At 47.9% G+C, this 16,757-nt stretch overlaps 1 protein-coding gene across 2 annotated transcripts in view; it reads left to right on the forward strand.

Annotated features, from left to right (window-relative positions):
* The window catches only part of LOC124046313 (kinesin-like protein KIF26B), a 199,668-nt gene that overhangs the window by 141,795 nt on the left and 41,116 nt on the right, over positions 1-16,757 (forward strand). For both annotated transcript variants that reach the window (XM_046366546.1, XM_046366548.1), the window contains exons 6-7: positions 5,934-6,146; positions 6,243-6,336. In XM_046366546.1, the coding sequence (XP_046222502.1) occupies positions 5,934-6,146; positions 6,243-6,336 (307 nt within the window). The remainder of the gene's footprint in view (positions 1-5,933; positions 6,147-6,242; positions 6,337-16,757) is intronic.

Below are 16,757 nucleotides of genomic sequence, written 5' to 3' on the forward strand. Positions count from 1 at the left end.
TACATTCTCTCTCTCTCTCTCTCTCTCTCTCTCTCTCTCTCTCTCTCTCTCTCTCTCTCTCTCTCACAGTCTCTCTCTCTCTCTCTCTCTCTCTCTCTCTCTCTCTCTCTCTCTCTCTCTCTCTCTCTCTCTCTCTCTCTCTCTCTCTCTCTCTCTCTCTCTCTCTCTCTCTCTCTCTCTCTCTCTCTCTCTCTCTCTCTCTCTCTCTCTCTCTCTCTCTCTCTCTCTCTCTCTCTCTCTCTCTCTCTCTCTCTCTCTCTCTCTCACTCTCTCTCTCTCTCTCTCTCTCTCTCTCTCTCTCTCTCTCTCTCTCTCTCTCTCTCTCTCTCTCTCTCTCTCTCTCTCTCTCTCTCTCTCTCTCTCACACACACACACACACACACACACACACACACACCCTTCTCTTATCTCTCTGGAAGGCCTTTCTCCCTGTTGTTTCCTGGTCATTTTGATGGCATAGTGATCAGAAGAAAGTCTCTGTTTAAGTTCTATACTTTCACCTACCAGCTGGTGCTTTTATCATGTCTGCATTGACTATACACTGAGTGTACAAAACATTAGGAACACCTGCTCTTCCAATGACACAGACTGACCGGGTGAATCCAGGTGAAGGCTATGATCCCTTGATGTTGCTTGTTAAATCCACTTCATTCAGTGTAGATGAAGGGGGGTTAAAGAAGGATTTTTAAGCCTTGAGACAGATTGAGACATGGATTGTGTACGTGTGCCATTCAGAGGATGAATGGGCAAGACAAAAGAGATTTCTGTGCCTTTTAACAGGGTATGGTAGTAGGTGCCAGGCATAGCGGTTTGAGTGTGTCAAGAACTGCAACACTGCTGGGTTGTTCACACTCAGTAGTTTCCCGTGTGTATCAAGAATGTTCCACCCCCCAAAGGACATCCAGCCAACTTGACACAACTGTGGGAAGCATTGGAGTCAACATGGGGCAGTTTTTGACACCTTGTAGAGTCCGTGTCACGATGAATTGAGTCTGTTCTGAGGGAACAACTCTATGTTTTGTTTTAATATGTTTTAATATGTTCTGTGTATATATATATATATATATACATTGCTCAAAAAAATAAAGGGAACACTAAAATAACACATCCTAGATCTGAATGAATGAAATATTCTTATTAAATACTTTTTTCTTTACATAGTTGAATGTGCTGACAACAAAGTCACACAAAAATTATCAATGGAAATCAAATTTATCAACCCATGGAGGTCTGGATTTGGATTCACACTCAAAATGAAAGTGGAAAACCACACTACAGGCTGATCCAACTTTGATGTAATGTCCTTAAAACAAGTCAAAATGAGGCTCAGTAGTGTGTGTGGCCTCCACGTGCCTGTATGACCTCCCTACAACGCCTGGGCATGCTCCTGATGAGGTGGCGGATGGTCTCCTGAGGGATCTCCTCCCAGACCTGGACTAAAGCATCCGCCAACTCCTGGACAGTCTGTGGTGCAACGTGCCGTTGGTGGATGGAGCGAGACATGATGTCCCAGATGTGCTCAATTGGATTCAGGTCTGGGGAACGGGCGGGCCAGTCCATAGCATCAATGCCTTCCTCTTGCAGGAACTGCTGACACACTCCAGCAACATGAGATCTAGCATTGTCTTGCATTAGGAGGAACCCAGGGCCAACCGCACCAGCATATGGTCTCACAAGGGGTCTGAGGATCTCATCTCAGTACCTAATGGCAGTCAGGCTACCTCTGGCGAGCACATGGAGGGCTGTGCGGCCCCCCAAAGAAATGCCACCCCACACCATGACTGACCCACCGCCAAACCGGTCATGCTGGAGGATGTTGCAGGCAGCAGAATGTTCTCCATGGCGTCACCAGACTGTCACGTCTGTCACATCCTCAGTGTGAACCTGTTTTCATCTGTGAAGAGCACAGGGCGCCAGTGGCGAATTTGCCAATCTTTGTGTTCTCTGGCAAATGCCAAACGTCCTGCACGGTGTTGGGCTGTAAGCACAACCCCCACCTGTGGACGTCGGGCCCTCATACCACCCTCATGGAGTCTGTTTCTGACCATTTGAGCAGATACATGCACATTTGTGGCCTGCTGGCGGTCATTTTGCAGGGCTCTGGCAGTATTCCTCCTTGCACAAAGGTGGAGGTAGCGGTCCTGCTGCTGGGTTGTTGCCCTCCTACGGCCTCCTCCACGTCTCCTGATGTACTGGCTTGTCTCCAGGTAGCGCCTCCATGCTCTGGACACTACGCTGACAGACACAGCAAACCTTCTTTCCACAGCTCGCATTGATGTGCCATCCTGAATGAGCTTGCACTACCTGAGCCACTTGTGTGGGTTGTAGACTCCGTCTCATGCTACCACTAGAGTGAAAGCACCGCCAGCATTCAAAAGTGACCAAAACATCAGCCAGGAAGCATAGGAACTGAGAAGTGGTCTGTGGTCCACACCTGCAGAACCACTCCTTTATTGGGGGTGTCTTGCAAATTGCCTAGAATTTCCACCTGTTGTCTATTCCATTTGCACAACAGTATGTGAAATTTATTGTCAATCAGTGTTGCTTCCTAAGTGGACAGTTTGATTTTACAGAAGTGTGATTGACTTGGAGTTACATTGTGTTGTTTAAGTGTTCCCTTTATTTTTTTTGAGCAGTGTATATATATATATATATATATATATATATATATATATACAGTGGGGCAAAATAGTATTTAGTCAGCCACCAATTGTGCAAGTTCTCCCACTTAAAAAGATGAGAGAGGCCTGTAATTTTCATCATAGGTACACTTCAACTATGACAGACAAAATTAGATTTTTTTTTCCTCCAGAAAATCACATTGTAGGATTTTTTATGAATTTATTTGCAAATTATGGTGGAAAATAAGTATTTGGTCACCTACAAACAAGCAAGACTTCTGGCTCTCACAGACCTGTAACAGACCTCTGTCCTCCACTCGTTACCTGTATTAATGGCACCTGTTTGAACTTGTTATAAGTATAAAAGACACCTGTCCACAACCTCAAACAGTCACACTCCAAACTCCAGTATGGCCAAGACCAAAGAGCTGTCAAAGGACACCAGAAACAGAATTGTAGACCTGCACCAGGCTGGGAAGACTGAATCTGCAATAGGTAAGCAGCTTGGTTTGAAGAAATCAACTGTGGGAGCAATTATTAGGAAATGGAAGACATACAAGACCACTGATAATCTCCCTCGATCTGGGGCTCCACGCAAGATCTCACCCCGTGGGGTCAAAATGATCACAAGAACGGTGAGCAAAAATCCCAGAACCACACAGGGGGACCTAGTGAATGACCTAGAGAGCTGGGACCAGAGAGCTGGGACCAAAGTAACAAAGCCTACCATCAGTAACACACTACGCCGCCAGGGACTCAAATCCTGCAGTGCCAGACGTGTCCCCCTGCTTAAGCCAGTACATGTCCAGGCCCGTCTGAAGTTTGCTAGAGCGCATTTGGATGATCCAGATGAAGATTGGGAGAATGTCATATGGTCAGATGAAACCAAAATATAACTTTTTGGTAAAAACTCAACTCGTCGTGTTTGGAGGACAAAGAATGCTGAGTTGCACCCTAAGAACACCATACCTACTGTGAAGCATGGGGGTGGAAACATCATGCTTTAGGGCTGTTTTTCTGCAAAGGGACCAGGATGACTGATCCGTGTAAAGGAAAGAATGAATGGGGCCATATATCGTGAGATTTTGAGTGAAAACCTCCTTCCATCAGCAAGGGCATTGAAGATGAAACGTGGCTGGGTCTTTCAGCATGACAATGATCCCAAACACACCGCCCGGGCAACGAAGGAGTGGCTTCGTAAGACTCATTTCAAGATCCTGGAGTGGCCTAGCCAGTCTCCAGATCTCAACCCCATAGAAAATCTTTGGAGGGAGTTGAAAGTCCATGTTGCCCAGCAACAGCCCCACAACATCACTGCTCTAGAGGAGATCTGCATGGAGGAATGGGCCAATATACCAGCAACAGTGTGTGAAAACCTTGTGAAGACTTACAGAAAACGTTTGACCTCTGTCATTGCCAACAAAGGGTATATAACAAAGTATTGAGATAAACTTTTCTTATTGACCAAATACTTATTTTCCACCATAATTTGCAAATAAATTCATTAAAAATCCTACAATGTGATTTTCTGGATTTTGTTTCTCATTTTGTCTGTCATAGTTGAAGTGTACATATGATGAAAATTACAGGCCTCTCTCATCTTTTTAAGTGGGAGAACTTGCACAATTGGTGGCTGACTAAATACTTTTTTGCCCACTGTATATATATATATATATCTTCACTTTCACATTTCCATTAGAGAGAGAAAATCATTTGTATTGTCCATTGTAGAAGCGCTGTTAAAACGTCTTGTCCTAGAGAATCTTTTTAATGTCAGTGTGTTTTAATGGTGAGCTTCGTTTGAGAGGAGATCTGGAGAATGTCATCTCAGTGCTGCTGGCTCTACAAGCAGACCATTTTACCTTACTCCTCTGCAGAGGAGAGGGGGGATCCATCATACTCCCTTCTCCCTCATTCACTTTCTCTCTCTTACTTTTCCCTCTGTCCCCCTCTCTCTCTATCTGTCACACACACACACACACACTATACACACACGCACACACACACACACTATACACACACGCACACACTATACACACGCACACACACACACACACACACTATACACACACACACGGTTATTGCATTTGCCCCATGTTTTCAGTTATTCAAATGACATTATTTTGTTAGCATGCAGATTCCTGCTGCGTTGCGTTCATGGTGAATGTCTTTCATTTGTGTTTCCGTTCTCCTTGGCTGCTCAATCCTGTTACACAACACGACGCAGACTCATGCCTTCATGTCCTCAAGGCTCAAATCTTTTCTATTCACTTATCTGCTATTTACTCTGTTTGCTTTCATCTCTGCTCACGTCTCTCCCCTCTATCCGGCTGTAATTCTGTCTTTTCTGAGCATTCTGGAGCGTCCTGTCTGAAAGCCACAGTGTGTTTGGGAGCGTTTGGGAACGTCGTCCCGTTTTAATCCCAGAGCAACGTTTAGCGGAAGCTTAAAGCAGAACCTGTCTTCTGACGGTGACTCATGTTCGGTCTCGGTGGTGGGGAAAATGACAGCATGGATCTGAATTTGCATCCTCTCCTCTACTCCCTCCTCTCCCTTTTTTTTATTATCCTACATTCCTCTCCTCCCTTTTTTCTCTCTCCCCTCCATCTCACTCCCTCCCCTCTCTCTTCTTCTATCCTGAATTGCTCCATCCTCCCGCTATCTATTTCTCCCTTATCCCCATGCCTCTCTCTAAAGCTCCTCCTAGCTGTGAATAAAGAAGTAGATAAGTGAACCTGCAGGAGCTCTGGGAAAAGTTTGAGATCTGTCAGCTGCTTTTCTCTCGATAAAAAAAACCTCAACGCCAACGAGGTGTGACAACAAACGAGTGTTGACGTGTGTGGGGGGGGGGGGGAGGTGAAAGAGAGAAAGTGCTAAAAATAAGATTGCTCCGCTTAAAGCTTTGAAGTCTAACACAGGAAAAAGAGGGAGAGGTGATGCAGGTGTTGATGCGTGTCTTCTAAGAACTAAATAGCTGGCTTGTCTTTGTTAGGTTTATCTTGTCTTTGTTAGGTTTAGCGCAGAAGAGGGTTTCAGCCCCCCATGAATGAAACAATAGGATTTTATCGTTACTACTGGTTTCTACTGGGGTTCTACTGTTTTTTTACTATGGGTCAATTGTTTACAAATAGTTTTTACAACGGATCAACTGGTTTTATCCTGGTTCAACTGGCCTCTGTAGGGCTTTAGGGGTTTGACCTGATCTTATCTTGACCTACTTCTGTTCTATTGTTGGGTTCTACAATCTGATTCTAATGAGTTTACGATCCCCTGTTCTGAGTTATCTGGTCCTGTCCTCTGTCCCTCCACCAGGTGAAGGTGATGGTGCGTGTGTGTCCTGTGATGTCCTCGGACGCAGCAGAGTCCAGCTCTTTCCTCAAGGTGGACACCAGGAAGAAGCAGGTGACCATTATGGATCCATCAGCCAACCAGATGCAAGGAAACACCCTCCAGAAACGAGGAGTCAATCAGGCCCCACCTAAGATGTTTGCCTTCGACGCCGCCTTCCCCCATGATGCATCACAGGTAGGGATCTGATTATATGCAGGGTAGCCAATCCCAAATGACCCCCCAGCCAATTCCAAATGGCCCCCTAGCCAATCCCAATCTCTCTCTCTCTAGGCGGAGGTGTGTGCTGGTACTGTAGCTGAGGTCATTCAGTCGGTGGTGAACGGAGCAGATGGCTGTGTCTTCTGCTTCGGACACTCTAAACTGGGTAAGGATGTGTGTGTATGAACCTGATCTGAGCCTTTGTTGTATGGCACACACACACATACACAACACACACACACATTGTTGTGCCGTATGTAGCCAGACATTGACAATTGGAGTCTGACATTGAAAATAAAGTGAATGCATTTGCAAAGTATCGACCGCTGATTTTGTGAGTGTGACGCTCTCTGATCAACATGACTGCATCTCAGCTAGCCTCTACTATCAGGACAGACTGCATGGGGAGGGAGGGAAGAACATTCAAGGGAGAGGGAGAGGGAGAGGGAGAGATGGGAGCAGCCGGGCAAGAAGAGGGAGTGGAACAATAAGAGGAATGAGAGAGGGAGAGCAAGGGGGAGAGGAATGCAGGGACAGACAAGGGTAGAGAGAAAGAAACGGAAAGGGAGAGAAAGAGAGAGAGAGAGAGAGAGAGAGGAGACTAATGTCACTTCAAATCTCCTCCAGTTCAGTAGCCCTGGTCTTGTCTTGTCTGAGCAGGAGGCTGAATCTCCACCAGTTTAATCCCACTGAGGTCCCTCCTCAGAAGGACACAGTAATGAATGTCAGGACCCTGCCTGATCCACTCTCTGTAACGTGTCTGTCTTACTGTCTGTGTGTGCCTTCAGCGTCCATGCTTTCACACTCATGTAATCAGTCTAGCCATGACAAATTCTCTACATGTCATAAGCCTGTTCTTACAGCCCAGACGCACGCACGCACGCACGCACACACACACACACACACACACACACACACACACACACACACACACACACACACACACACACACACACACACACACACACACACACACACACACACACACACACACACACACACACACACACACACACACACACACGATAAAAACAGCTGGGACAAAATAACACACAATGAACAAACTGTTGCAGTTCATTCGGAGAGTTTTCAGACCTCTTCACTTTTTCCACATTTTGTTACATTACAGCCTCATTCTAAAATGGATTAAATACATACAAATCAGCAGCAATGTACACACAATATCCCATAATGACAAAGTGAAAACAGGTCATTTTTGCAAATTTATAAAAAATGTCAAACAGAAATACCTTATTTACTTAAGTATTCAGACCCTTTGCTATGAGACTTGAAATTGATCTCAGGTTCATCCTGTTTCCATTGATCATCCTTGAGATGTTTTCACAACTTGATTGGAGTCCACCTGTGGAAAATTCAATGGATTGAACATGATTTGGAAAGGCACACACCTGTCTATATACGATCCCACAGTTGACAGTGCATGTCAGAGCAAAAACCAAGCCATGAGGTTGAAGGATTTGTCCGTAGAGCTCAGACAGGATTGTGTCGAGGAACAGATCTGGGGAAGGGTACCAAAAAATGTACGCAGCATTGAAGGGCCCCAAGAACACAGTGGCCTCCATCATTCTGGAGCTGGCCGCCCGCCCATACTGAGCAATCGGGGGAGAAGGGCCTTGGTCAGAGAGGTGACCAAGAACCTGATGGTCACTCTAACTGTCATGTTTGTCATTTATTGTCATGTCTTGTCCCTGTGCTCCCCATGCTATTCGTTTCCCTCTGCTGGTCTTGTTTGGTTCTATCCCTCTCTCTCCCCCTCCCTCTCTCACTCTCTCGCTCTCTCTTCTCTCTGTCGTTCCGTTCCTGCTCCCAGCTGTTCCTATTCCCCTAATCATCATTTAGTCTTCCCACACCTGTTCCCGATCCTTTCCCCTGATTAGAGTCCCTATTTATTCCTTTGTGATCCGTTCCTGTGCCGTCGGTTCCTTGTATTGTATTCACCATGCTGTGATTGCGTTTCGCCCTGTCCTGTCGTGTTTTTGCCGTGATTGTGTATCACCCTGTCCTGTCGTGTTTTGTGCCTTCATCAGACGCTGCGTGTGAGCAGGTGTCTCAGTCGACTACGGCCTGCGCCTACCCGAAGCGACCTGCAGTCTGTGGCCGCTTCTCCAGTTGTTTTCCCTCTACAAATCTAGAGGATTTCAGTTATTCCGTTTTGAGCATTAATAAACTCTGTTTCTGTTAAGTCGCGTTTGGGTCCTCTTTCACCTGCATGACAGAAGGAACCGACCAAGGAATGGACCCAGCGACTTCAGACGCTCGTTACACTGCCGTCGAGATCCAAGGAGCCATGCTCGGCAGACACGAGCAGGAATTGTCTGCTGCTCGCCATGCCGTGGAGAACCTGGCCGCTCAGGTTTCCGACCTCTCTGGACAGTTCCAGAGTCTACGTCTCGTGCCACCTGTTACTCCCTGGCCTGCCGAGCCTCCAGAACCCAGGGTTAATAACCCACCTTGCTACTCCGGGCAGCCCACTGAGTGCCGCTCCTTTCTCACGCAGTGTGAGATTGTGTTCTCTCTCCAACCCCACACATACTCTAGAGAGAGAGCTCGGGTTGCTTACGTCATTTCACTCCTTACTGGCCGGGCTCGAGAATGGGGCACAGCTATCTGGGAGGCAAGGGCTGATTGCTCTAACAGATTCCAGAACTTTAAAGAGGAGATGATTCGGGTTTTTGACCGTTCAGTTTTTGGTGGGGAGGCTTCTAGGGCCCTGGCTTCCTTATGCCAAGGTGAACGGTCCATAACGGATTATTCCATTGAGTTTCGCACTCTTGCTGCCTCTAGTGAGTGGAACGAGCCGGCGCTGCTCGCTCGTTTTCTGGAGGGACTCCACGCAGTGGTTAAGGATGAGATTCTCTCCCGGGAGGTTCCTTCAGATGTGGACTCTTTGATTGCTCTCGCCATCCGCATAGAACGACGGGTAGATCTTCGTCACCGGGCTCGTGGAAGAGAGCTCGCATCAACGGTGTTTCCCTGCTCCGCATCGCAACCATCTCCCCCTCTGGCTTTGAGACTGAGCCCATGCAGCTGGGAGGGATTCGCATCTCGAATAAGGAGAGGGAACGGAGGATCACCAACCGCCTGTGCCTCTATTGTGGAGTTGCTGGACATTTTGTTAATTCATGTCCAGTAAAAGCCAGAGCTCATCTGTAAGCGGAGGGCTACAGGTGAGCGCAACTACTCAAGTCTCTCCATCAAAGTCCTGTACTACTTTGTCGGTCCACCTACGCTGGACCGGTTCGGGCGCTACATGTAGTGCCTTGATAGACTCTGGGGCTGAGGGTTGTTTCATGGACGAAGCATGGGTTCGGAAACATGACATTCCTTTCAGAGAGTTAGATAAGCCTACGCCCATGTTCGCCTTAGATGGTAGTCATCTTCCCAGTATCAGATTTGAGACACTACCTTTAACCCTCACAGTATCTGGTAACCACAGTGAGACTATTTCTTTTTGATTTTCCGTTCACCGTTTACACCTGTTGTTTTGGGTCATCCCTGGCTAGTATGTCATAATCCTTCTATTAATTGGTCTAGTAATTCTATCCTATCCTGGAACGTTTCTTGTCATGTGAAGTGTTTAATGTCTGCCATCCCTCCCGTTTCTTCTGTCCCTACTTCTCAGGAGGAACCTGGCGATTTGACAGGAGTGCCGGAGGAATATCATGATCTGCGCACGGTCTTCAGTCGGTCCCGAGCCAACTCCCTTCCTCCTCACCGGTCGTATGATTGTAGTATTGATCTCCTTCCGGGGACCACTCCTCCTCGAGGTAGACTATACTCTCTGTCGGCTCCCGAACGTAAGGCTCTCGAGGATTATTTGTCTGTGTCTCTTGACGCCGGTACCATAGTGCCTTCTTCCTCTCCGGCCGGGGCGGGGTTCTTTTTGTTAAGAAGAAGGACGGTACTCTGCGCCCCTGCGTGGATTATCGAGGGCTGAATGACATAACGGTTAAGAATCGTTATCCGCTTCCCCTTATGTCATCAGCCTTCGAGATTCTGCAGGGAGCCAGGTGCTTTACTAAGTTGGACCTTCGTAACGCTTACCATCTCGTGCGCATCAGAGAGGGGGACGAGTGGAAAACGGCGTTTAATACTCCGTTAGGGCATTTTGAGTACCGGGTTCTGCCGTTCGGTCTCGCCAATGCGCCAGCTGTTTTTCAGGCATTAGTTAATGATGTTCTGAGAGACATGCTGAACATTTTTGTTTTTGTCTATCTTGACGATATCCTGATTTTTTCTCCGTCACTCGAGATTCATGTTCAGCACGTTCGACGTGTTCTACAGCGCCTTTTAGAGAATTGTCTCTACGTAAAGGCTGAGAAGTGCTCTTTTCATGTCTCCTCCGTTACTTTTCTCGGTTCCGTTATTTCCGCTGAAGGCATTCAGATGGATTCCGCTAAGGTCCAAGCTGTCAGTGATTGGCCCGTTCCAAGGTCACGTGTCGAGTTGCAGCGCTTTTTAGGTTTCGCTAATTTCTATCGGCGTTTCATTCGTAATTTCGGTCAAGTTGCTGCCCCTCTCACAGCTCTTACTTCTGTCAAGACGTGTTTTAAGTGGTCCGGTTCCGCCCAGGGAGCTTTTGATCTTCTAAAAGAACGTTTTACGTCCGCTCCTATCCTCGTTACTCCTGACGTCACTAGACAATTCATTGTCGAGGTTGACGCTTCAGAGGTAGGCGTGGGAGCCATTCTATCCCAGCGCTTCCAGTCTGACGATAAGGTTCATCCTTGCGCTTATTTTTCTCATCGCCTGTCGCCATCTGAGCGCAACTATGATGTGGGTAACCGTGAACTGCTCGCCATCCGCTTAGCCCTAGGCGAATGGCGACAGTGGTTGGAGGGGGCGACCGTTCCTTTTGTCGTTTGGACAGACCATAAGAACCTTGAGTACATCCGTTCTGCCAAACGACTTAATGCCCATCAAGCTCGTTGGGCGTTGTTTTTCGCTCGTTTCGAGTTTGTGATTTCTTACCGTCCGGGTAGCAAGAACACCAAGCCTGATGCCTTATCCCGTCTGTTTAGTTCTTCTGTGGCTTCTACTGATCCCGAGGGGATTCTTCCTTATGGGCGTGTTGTCGGGTTAACAGTCTGGGGAATTGAAAGACAGGTTAAGCAAGCACTCACGCACACTGCGTCGCGCGCGCGCTTGTCCTAGTAACCTCCTTTTCGTTCCTGTTTCCACTCGTCTGGCCGTTCTTCAGTGGGCTCACTCTGCCAAGTTAGCGGGTCATCCCGGTGTTCGAGGCACTCTTGCGTCTATTCGCCAGCGCTTTTGGTGGCCGACTCAGGAGCGTGACACGCGCCGTTTCGTGGCTGCCTGTTCGGACTGCGCGCAGACTAAGTCGGGTAACTCTCCTCCTGCCGGTCGTCTCAGACCGCTCCCCATTCCTTCTCGACCATGGTCTCACATTGCCTTAGACTTCATTACCGGTCTGCCTTTGTCTGCGGGGAAGACTGTGATTCTGACGGTTGTCGATAGGTTCTCTAAGGCGGCACATTTCATTCCCTCGCTAAGCTTCCTTCCGCTAAGGAGACGGCACAAATCATTATTGAGAATGTATTCAGAATTCATGGCCTCCCGTTAGACGCCGTTTCAGACAGAGGTCCGCAATTCACGTCACAGTTTTGGAGGGAGTTCTGTCGTTTGATTGGTGCGTCCGTCAGTCTCTCTTCCGGGTTTCATCCCCAGTCTAACGGTCAAGCAGAGAGGGCCAATCAGACGATTGGTCGCATACTACGCAGCCTTTCTTTCAGAAACCCTGCGTCTTGGGCAGAACAGCTCCCCTGGGCAGAATACGCTCACAATTCGCTTCCTTCGTCTGCTACCGGGTTATCTCCGTTTCAGAGTAGTCTGGGTTACCAGCCTCCTCTGTTCTCATCCCAGCTTGCCGAGTCCAGCGTTCCCTCCGCTCAAGCGTTTGTCCAACGTTGTGAGCGCACCTGGAGGAGGGTGAGGTCTGCACTTTGCCGTTACAGGGCACAGACGGTGAGAGCCGCCAATAAACGCAGGATTAAGAGTCCAAGGTATTGTTGCGGCCAGAGAGTGTGGCTTTCCACTCGCAACCTTCCTCTTACGACAGCTTCTCGTAAGTTGACTCCGCGGTTCATTGGTCCGTTCCGTGTCTCCCAGGTCGTCAATCCTGTCGCTGTGCGACTGCTTCTTCCGCGACATCTTCGTCGCGTCCATCCTGTCTTCCATGTCTCCTGTGTTAAGCCCTTTCTTCGCACCCCGTTCGTCTTCCCTCCCCCCTCCCGTCCTTGTCGAGAGCGCACCTATTTACAAGGTACATAAAATTATGGACATGCGTTCTCGGGACGGGGTCACCAATACCTAGTGGATTGGGAGGGTTACGGTCCTGAGGAGAGGAGTTGGGTTCCGTCTCGGGACGTGCTGGACCGTTCGCTCATCGATGATTTCCTCCGTTGCCGCCAGGATTCCTCCTCGAGTGCGCCAGGAGGCGCTCGGTGAGTGGGGGGGTACTGTCATGTTTGTCATTTATTGTCATGTCTTGTCCCTGTGCTCCCCATGCTATTCGTTTCCCTCTGCTGGTCTTGTTTGGTTCTATCCCTCTCTCTCCCCCTCCCTCTCTCACTCTCTCGCTCTCTCTTCTCTCTGTCGTTCCGTTCCTGCTCCCAGCTGTTCCTATTCCCCTAATCATCATTTAGTCTTCCCACACCTGTTCCCGATCCTTTCCCCTGATTAGAGTCCCTATTTATTCCTTTGTGATCCGTTCCTGTGCCGTCGGTTCCTTGTATTGTATTCACCATGCTGTGATTGCGTTTCGCCCTGTCCTGTCGTGTTTTTTGCCGTGATTGTGTATCACCCTGTCCTGTCGTGTTTTGTGCCTTCATCAGACGCTGCGTGTGAGCAGGTGTCTCAGTCGACTACGGCCTGCGCCTACCCGAAGCGACCTGCAGTCTGTGGCCGCTTCTCCAGTTGTTTTCCCCTCTACAAATCTAGAGGATTTCAGTTATTCCGTTTTGAGCATTAATAAACTCTGTTTCTGTTAAGTCGCGTTTGGGTCCTCTTTCACCTGCATGACACTAACGGAGCTTTAGAGTTCCTCTGTGGAGATGGGAGAACCTTCCAGAAGGACAACCAACTCTGCAGCCCTCCACCAATCAGGCCTGTATGGTAGAGTGGCTTGGCAGAAGCCACTCCTCAGTAAAAGGCTTGGAGTTTGCCGAAAGGCACCTGAAGACTCTCAGACCATGAGAAACAAGATTCTCTGGTCTGATGAAACCAAGATTGAGCTCTTTGGCCTGAATTCCAAGCATCACATCTGGAGGAAACTTGGCACCATCCCTATGGTGAAGCATGGTGGTGGCAGCATCATGCTGTGTGGATATTTTTCAGCAGCAGGAACTGGGAGACTAGTCAGGATTGAGGCAAAGATGAACAAAGTAGAGAGATATCCTTGATGAAAACCTGCTCCAGAGCACTCAGGACCTCAGACTGTGGCAAAGGTTCACCTTCCAATACGACAAAGGCCTTAAGCACACAGCTAAGACAACGCAGGAGTGGCTTCGGGACAAGTCTCTGAATGTCTTTGAGTGGCCCAGCCAGAGCCCAGACGTGAACCTGATCGAACATCTCTGGAGAGACCTGAAAATATCTGTGCAGCAACGCTCCACATCTAACCTGACAGAGCTTGAGAGGATCTGCAGAGAAGAATGGGAGGAACTCCCCAAATACAGGTGTGCCAAGCTTGTAGCCTCATACCCAAGAAGACTCTAAGCTGTAATCAGTGCCAAAGGTGCTTCAACAAAATACTGAGTAAATGGTCTGAATACTTATGTAAATGTGATATTTCAGTTTATTCATAAAAACGTATAAAACCCAGTTGTTGCTTTGTCATTATGGGGTATTGTGTGTAGATTGATGAGGGGTATAAAAACAGAGTCACACACACTATGTATAAATTACTTGGAGTTTATACACAAAGTGTGCGGCTCCCTTTGTTTTTATAGCCTACAGTTCATTCACCATTCGTCAGCACCTCTACACTAAATCATTTTCTTTGGCTGTGCACCAGCTCATGCTTTTGATGAGGGGGAGAGAAAACAAATCCATTTTAATATAAGGCTGTAACAAAATGTGGAAAAAAGTCAAGAGGTTTGAATACTTTCCGAAGGCACTGTATATTATTTAGCAGCTGCTTTCATCTAGAGTGACTTAAAAATATATATATATTTAGCCTTTATTGAACCAGGCAAGTCAGTTAAGAACAAATTCTTATTTACAATGACGGCCTAGGAACAGTGGGTTAAACTGCGGGTTAAACTGCCTTGTTCAGGGGCAGCTCGGGGATTCGATCTAGCAACCTTTCAGTTACTGGCCCAACGCTCTAACCACTAGGCTACCTGCCGCCCCACAATAAGTGCAATCAGCTATGGAAAGTGACCACATAGCATCGTATGGCCATCGCTAGTAAAACCTTCTGGAATGGAAAAGCCCCCGCCCCCCCGCCGACTACGCCATCTATCAGCCTCCGGTGGAATGTCAGAGGACACACTCACTGGTCCTGGTAATTAAACACAGAATATTCCCTTTAGCAACACACACACATTCGCGAACACACATGCACATTTACACACACATGCACATTTACACATACATGCAAAACTACACACACACACACACACACACACACACACACACACACACACACACACACACACACACACACACACACACACACACACACACACACACACACACACACACACACACACACACACACACACACACACACACACACACACACACACCACCCTGCCCCTACCAACCCCACCATATATCAGCCTGTGGTGTGATGTCAGTGGACACGCGTGTTGGTTCGCTGGTCATGGAAATGAATGCCAGAATCCTCGCTTTAGGAATAAAGACAGAGCCCTCTCTGCTCCACTAGCCTACCAGGCCTGGAGAAGATTATTGCATTAGCTTTTATTTTACATCCACAAAACGGATCACTGAAAGAAGGAGGGTGGGTTTGAGGCTCCAGGCTCTGAGATCTGTAAGTGTGTGTGTGTGTGTGTGTGTGTGTGTGTGTGTGTGTGTGTGTGTGTGTGTGTGTGTGTGTGTGTGTGTGTGTGTGTGTGTGTGTGTGTGTGTGTGTGTGTGTGTGTGTGTGTGTGTGTGTGTGTGTGTGTGTGTGTGTTTGATGTTGGAATAGAATAAACTGTGCTCCACTGGTCCCTAATAGAGATCAAATACCCTCACAGGCCAGTCTCTTTTTATGAATCATTCATTCCATTTGATTCTGTCCTGTAAATCCAATCAATACATATAACATCACAGGCGGGCAATAAACCCTGTCTGTCTAGCTGTCTATCTGTCTGTCTGTCCCAACCCACCTCAGCCCCTAAACCACCGATTTAAATCAGATGAGATTCAATAAGGACTGAGGGCATGTAGATGAAGGTAGAGTAATGGATGGCCGGGTTATGAACAGAGGAGGAGGGAGAGAGGGGAACATTGTAGATAATTGAATCCCACGCTCTCTTGCTCTTGCATTACCTCATCCTCCTCGAGTCCTCTGATTGGATTACTGGCCCTGGGCCGTACGGCCATCCCTTTAATGGCAGCCATCTTTATTATGTCTGTAATCAATGTAACAATCCTGTCACTGTGGGATCTCTTTCTCTCTCTCATCTATCTCTGCCTCTAACTCCCTCTCTCCCTCTCCCCTCCCACTCTCTCTGAAGATGCTTGTTGGCCTGTCAGCATTACCAGTTCTGTACTCTGTTGTTCAGGCCAATTATAAGCAAGAATCGCTCTAAGCTATGATGATGGTAGATGCCTTACCAGTATCCCACTGACAGACTACTACTCCACCTGGCTACATCCCACTCCACTGTCAGTCTTCCTAACCACCACCCACAGCATATACCCCACACAGACAATATGACATGGTGGGGGATGGTCAGACCATTCCCCTGTTGATCTGCTACTTGGCATGTTGTGTCAGATGGAAGGTGTGAATACCAGCTAGTCTTGAGCAGAGGCAAAGTGATCTACAATCCAGCCTGTGCACTGCTATCTTAGTCAGAGAGAGTGAGAGTGAGAGTGAGAGTGAGAGAGAGAGTGAGAGTGTGAGAGAGTGTGAGAGAGAGAGAGAGAGAGAGAGTGTGAGAGAGAGAGAGAGAGAGAGAGAGAGAGAGAGAGAGAGAGAGAGAGAGAGAGAGAGACGCCTGAGAACTGTTGCCGACTGCTCATGGCATAATGAGCTTGTGATTAAGTTTCTGTAGCACCAGAGAGTATGGGTCACAACGTTATGAAATGAAACAACAAACAAAATACATGAATGCACAGAGAGAGAGAGAGAGAGAGAGAGAGAGAGAGAGAGAGAGAGAGAGAGAGAGAGAGAGAGAGAGAGAGAGAGAGAGAGAGAGAGAGAGAGAGAGAGAGAGAGAGAGAGAGAGAGAGAGAGAGAGAGAGAGAGAGAGAGAGAGAGAGAGAGAGAGAGAGACAGAGAGAGAGAGAGAGAGAGAGAGAGAGAGAGAGAGAGAGAGAGAGAGAGAGAGAGAGAGAGAGAGAGAGAGAGAGAGAGAGAGAGAGAGAGAG

The sequence above is a fragment of the Oncorhynchus gorbuscha genome, linkage group LG10 (assembly GCF_021184085.1).
Source record: "Oncorhynchus gorbuscha isolate QuinsamMale2020 ecotype Even-year linkage group LG10, OgorEven_v1.0, whole genome shotgun sequence".
In the NCBI taxonomy this organism is placed as follows: Eukaryota; Metazoa; Chordata; class Actinopteri; order Salmoniformes; family Salmonidae; genus Oncorhynchus; species Oncorhynchus gorbuscha.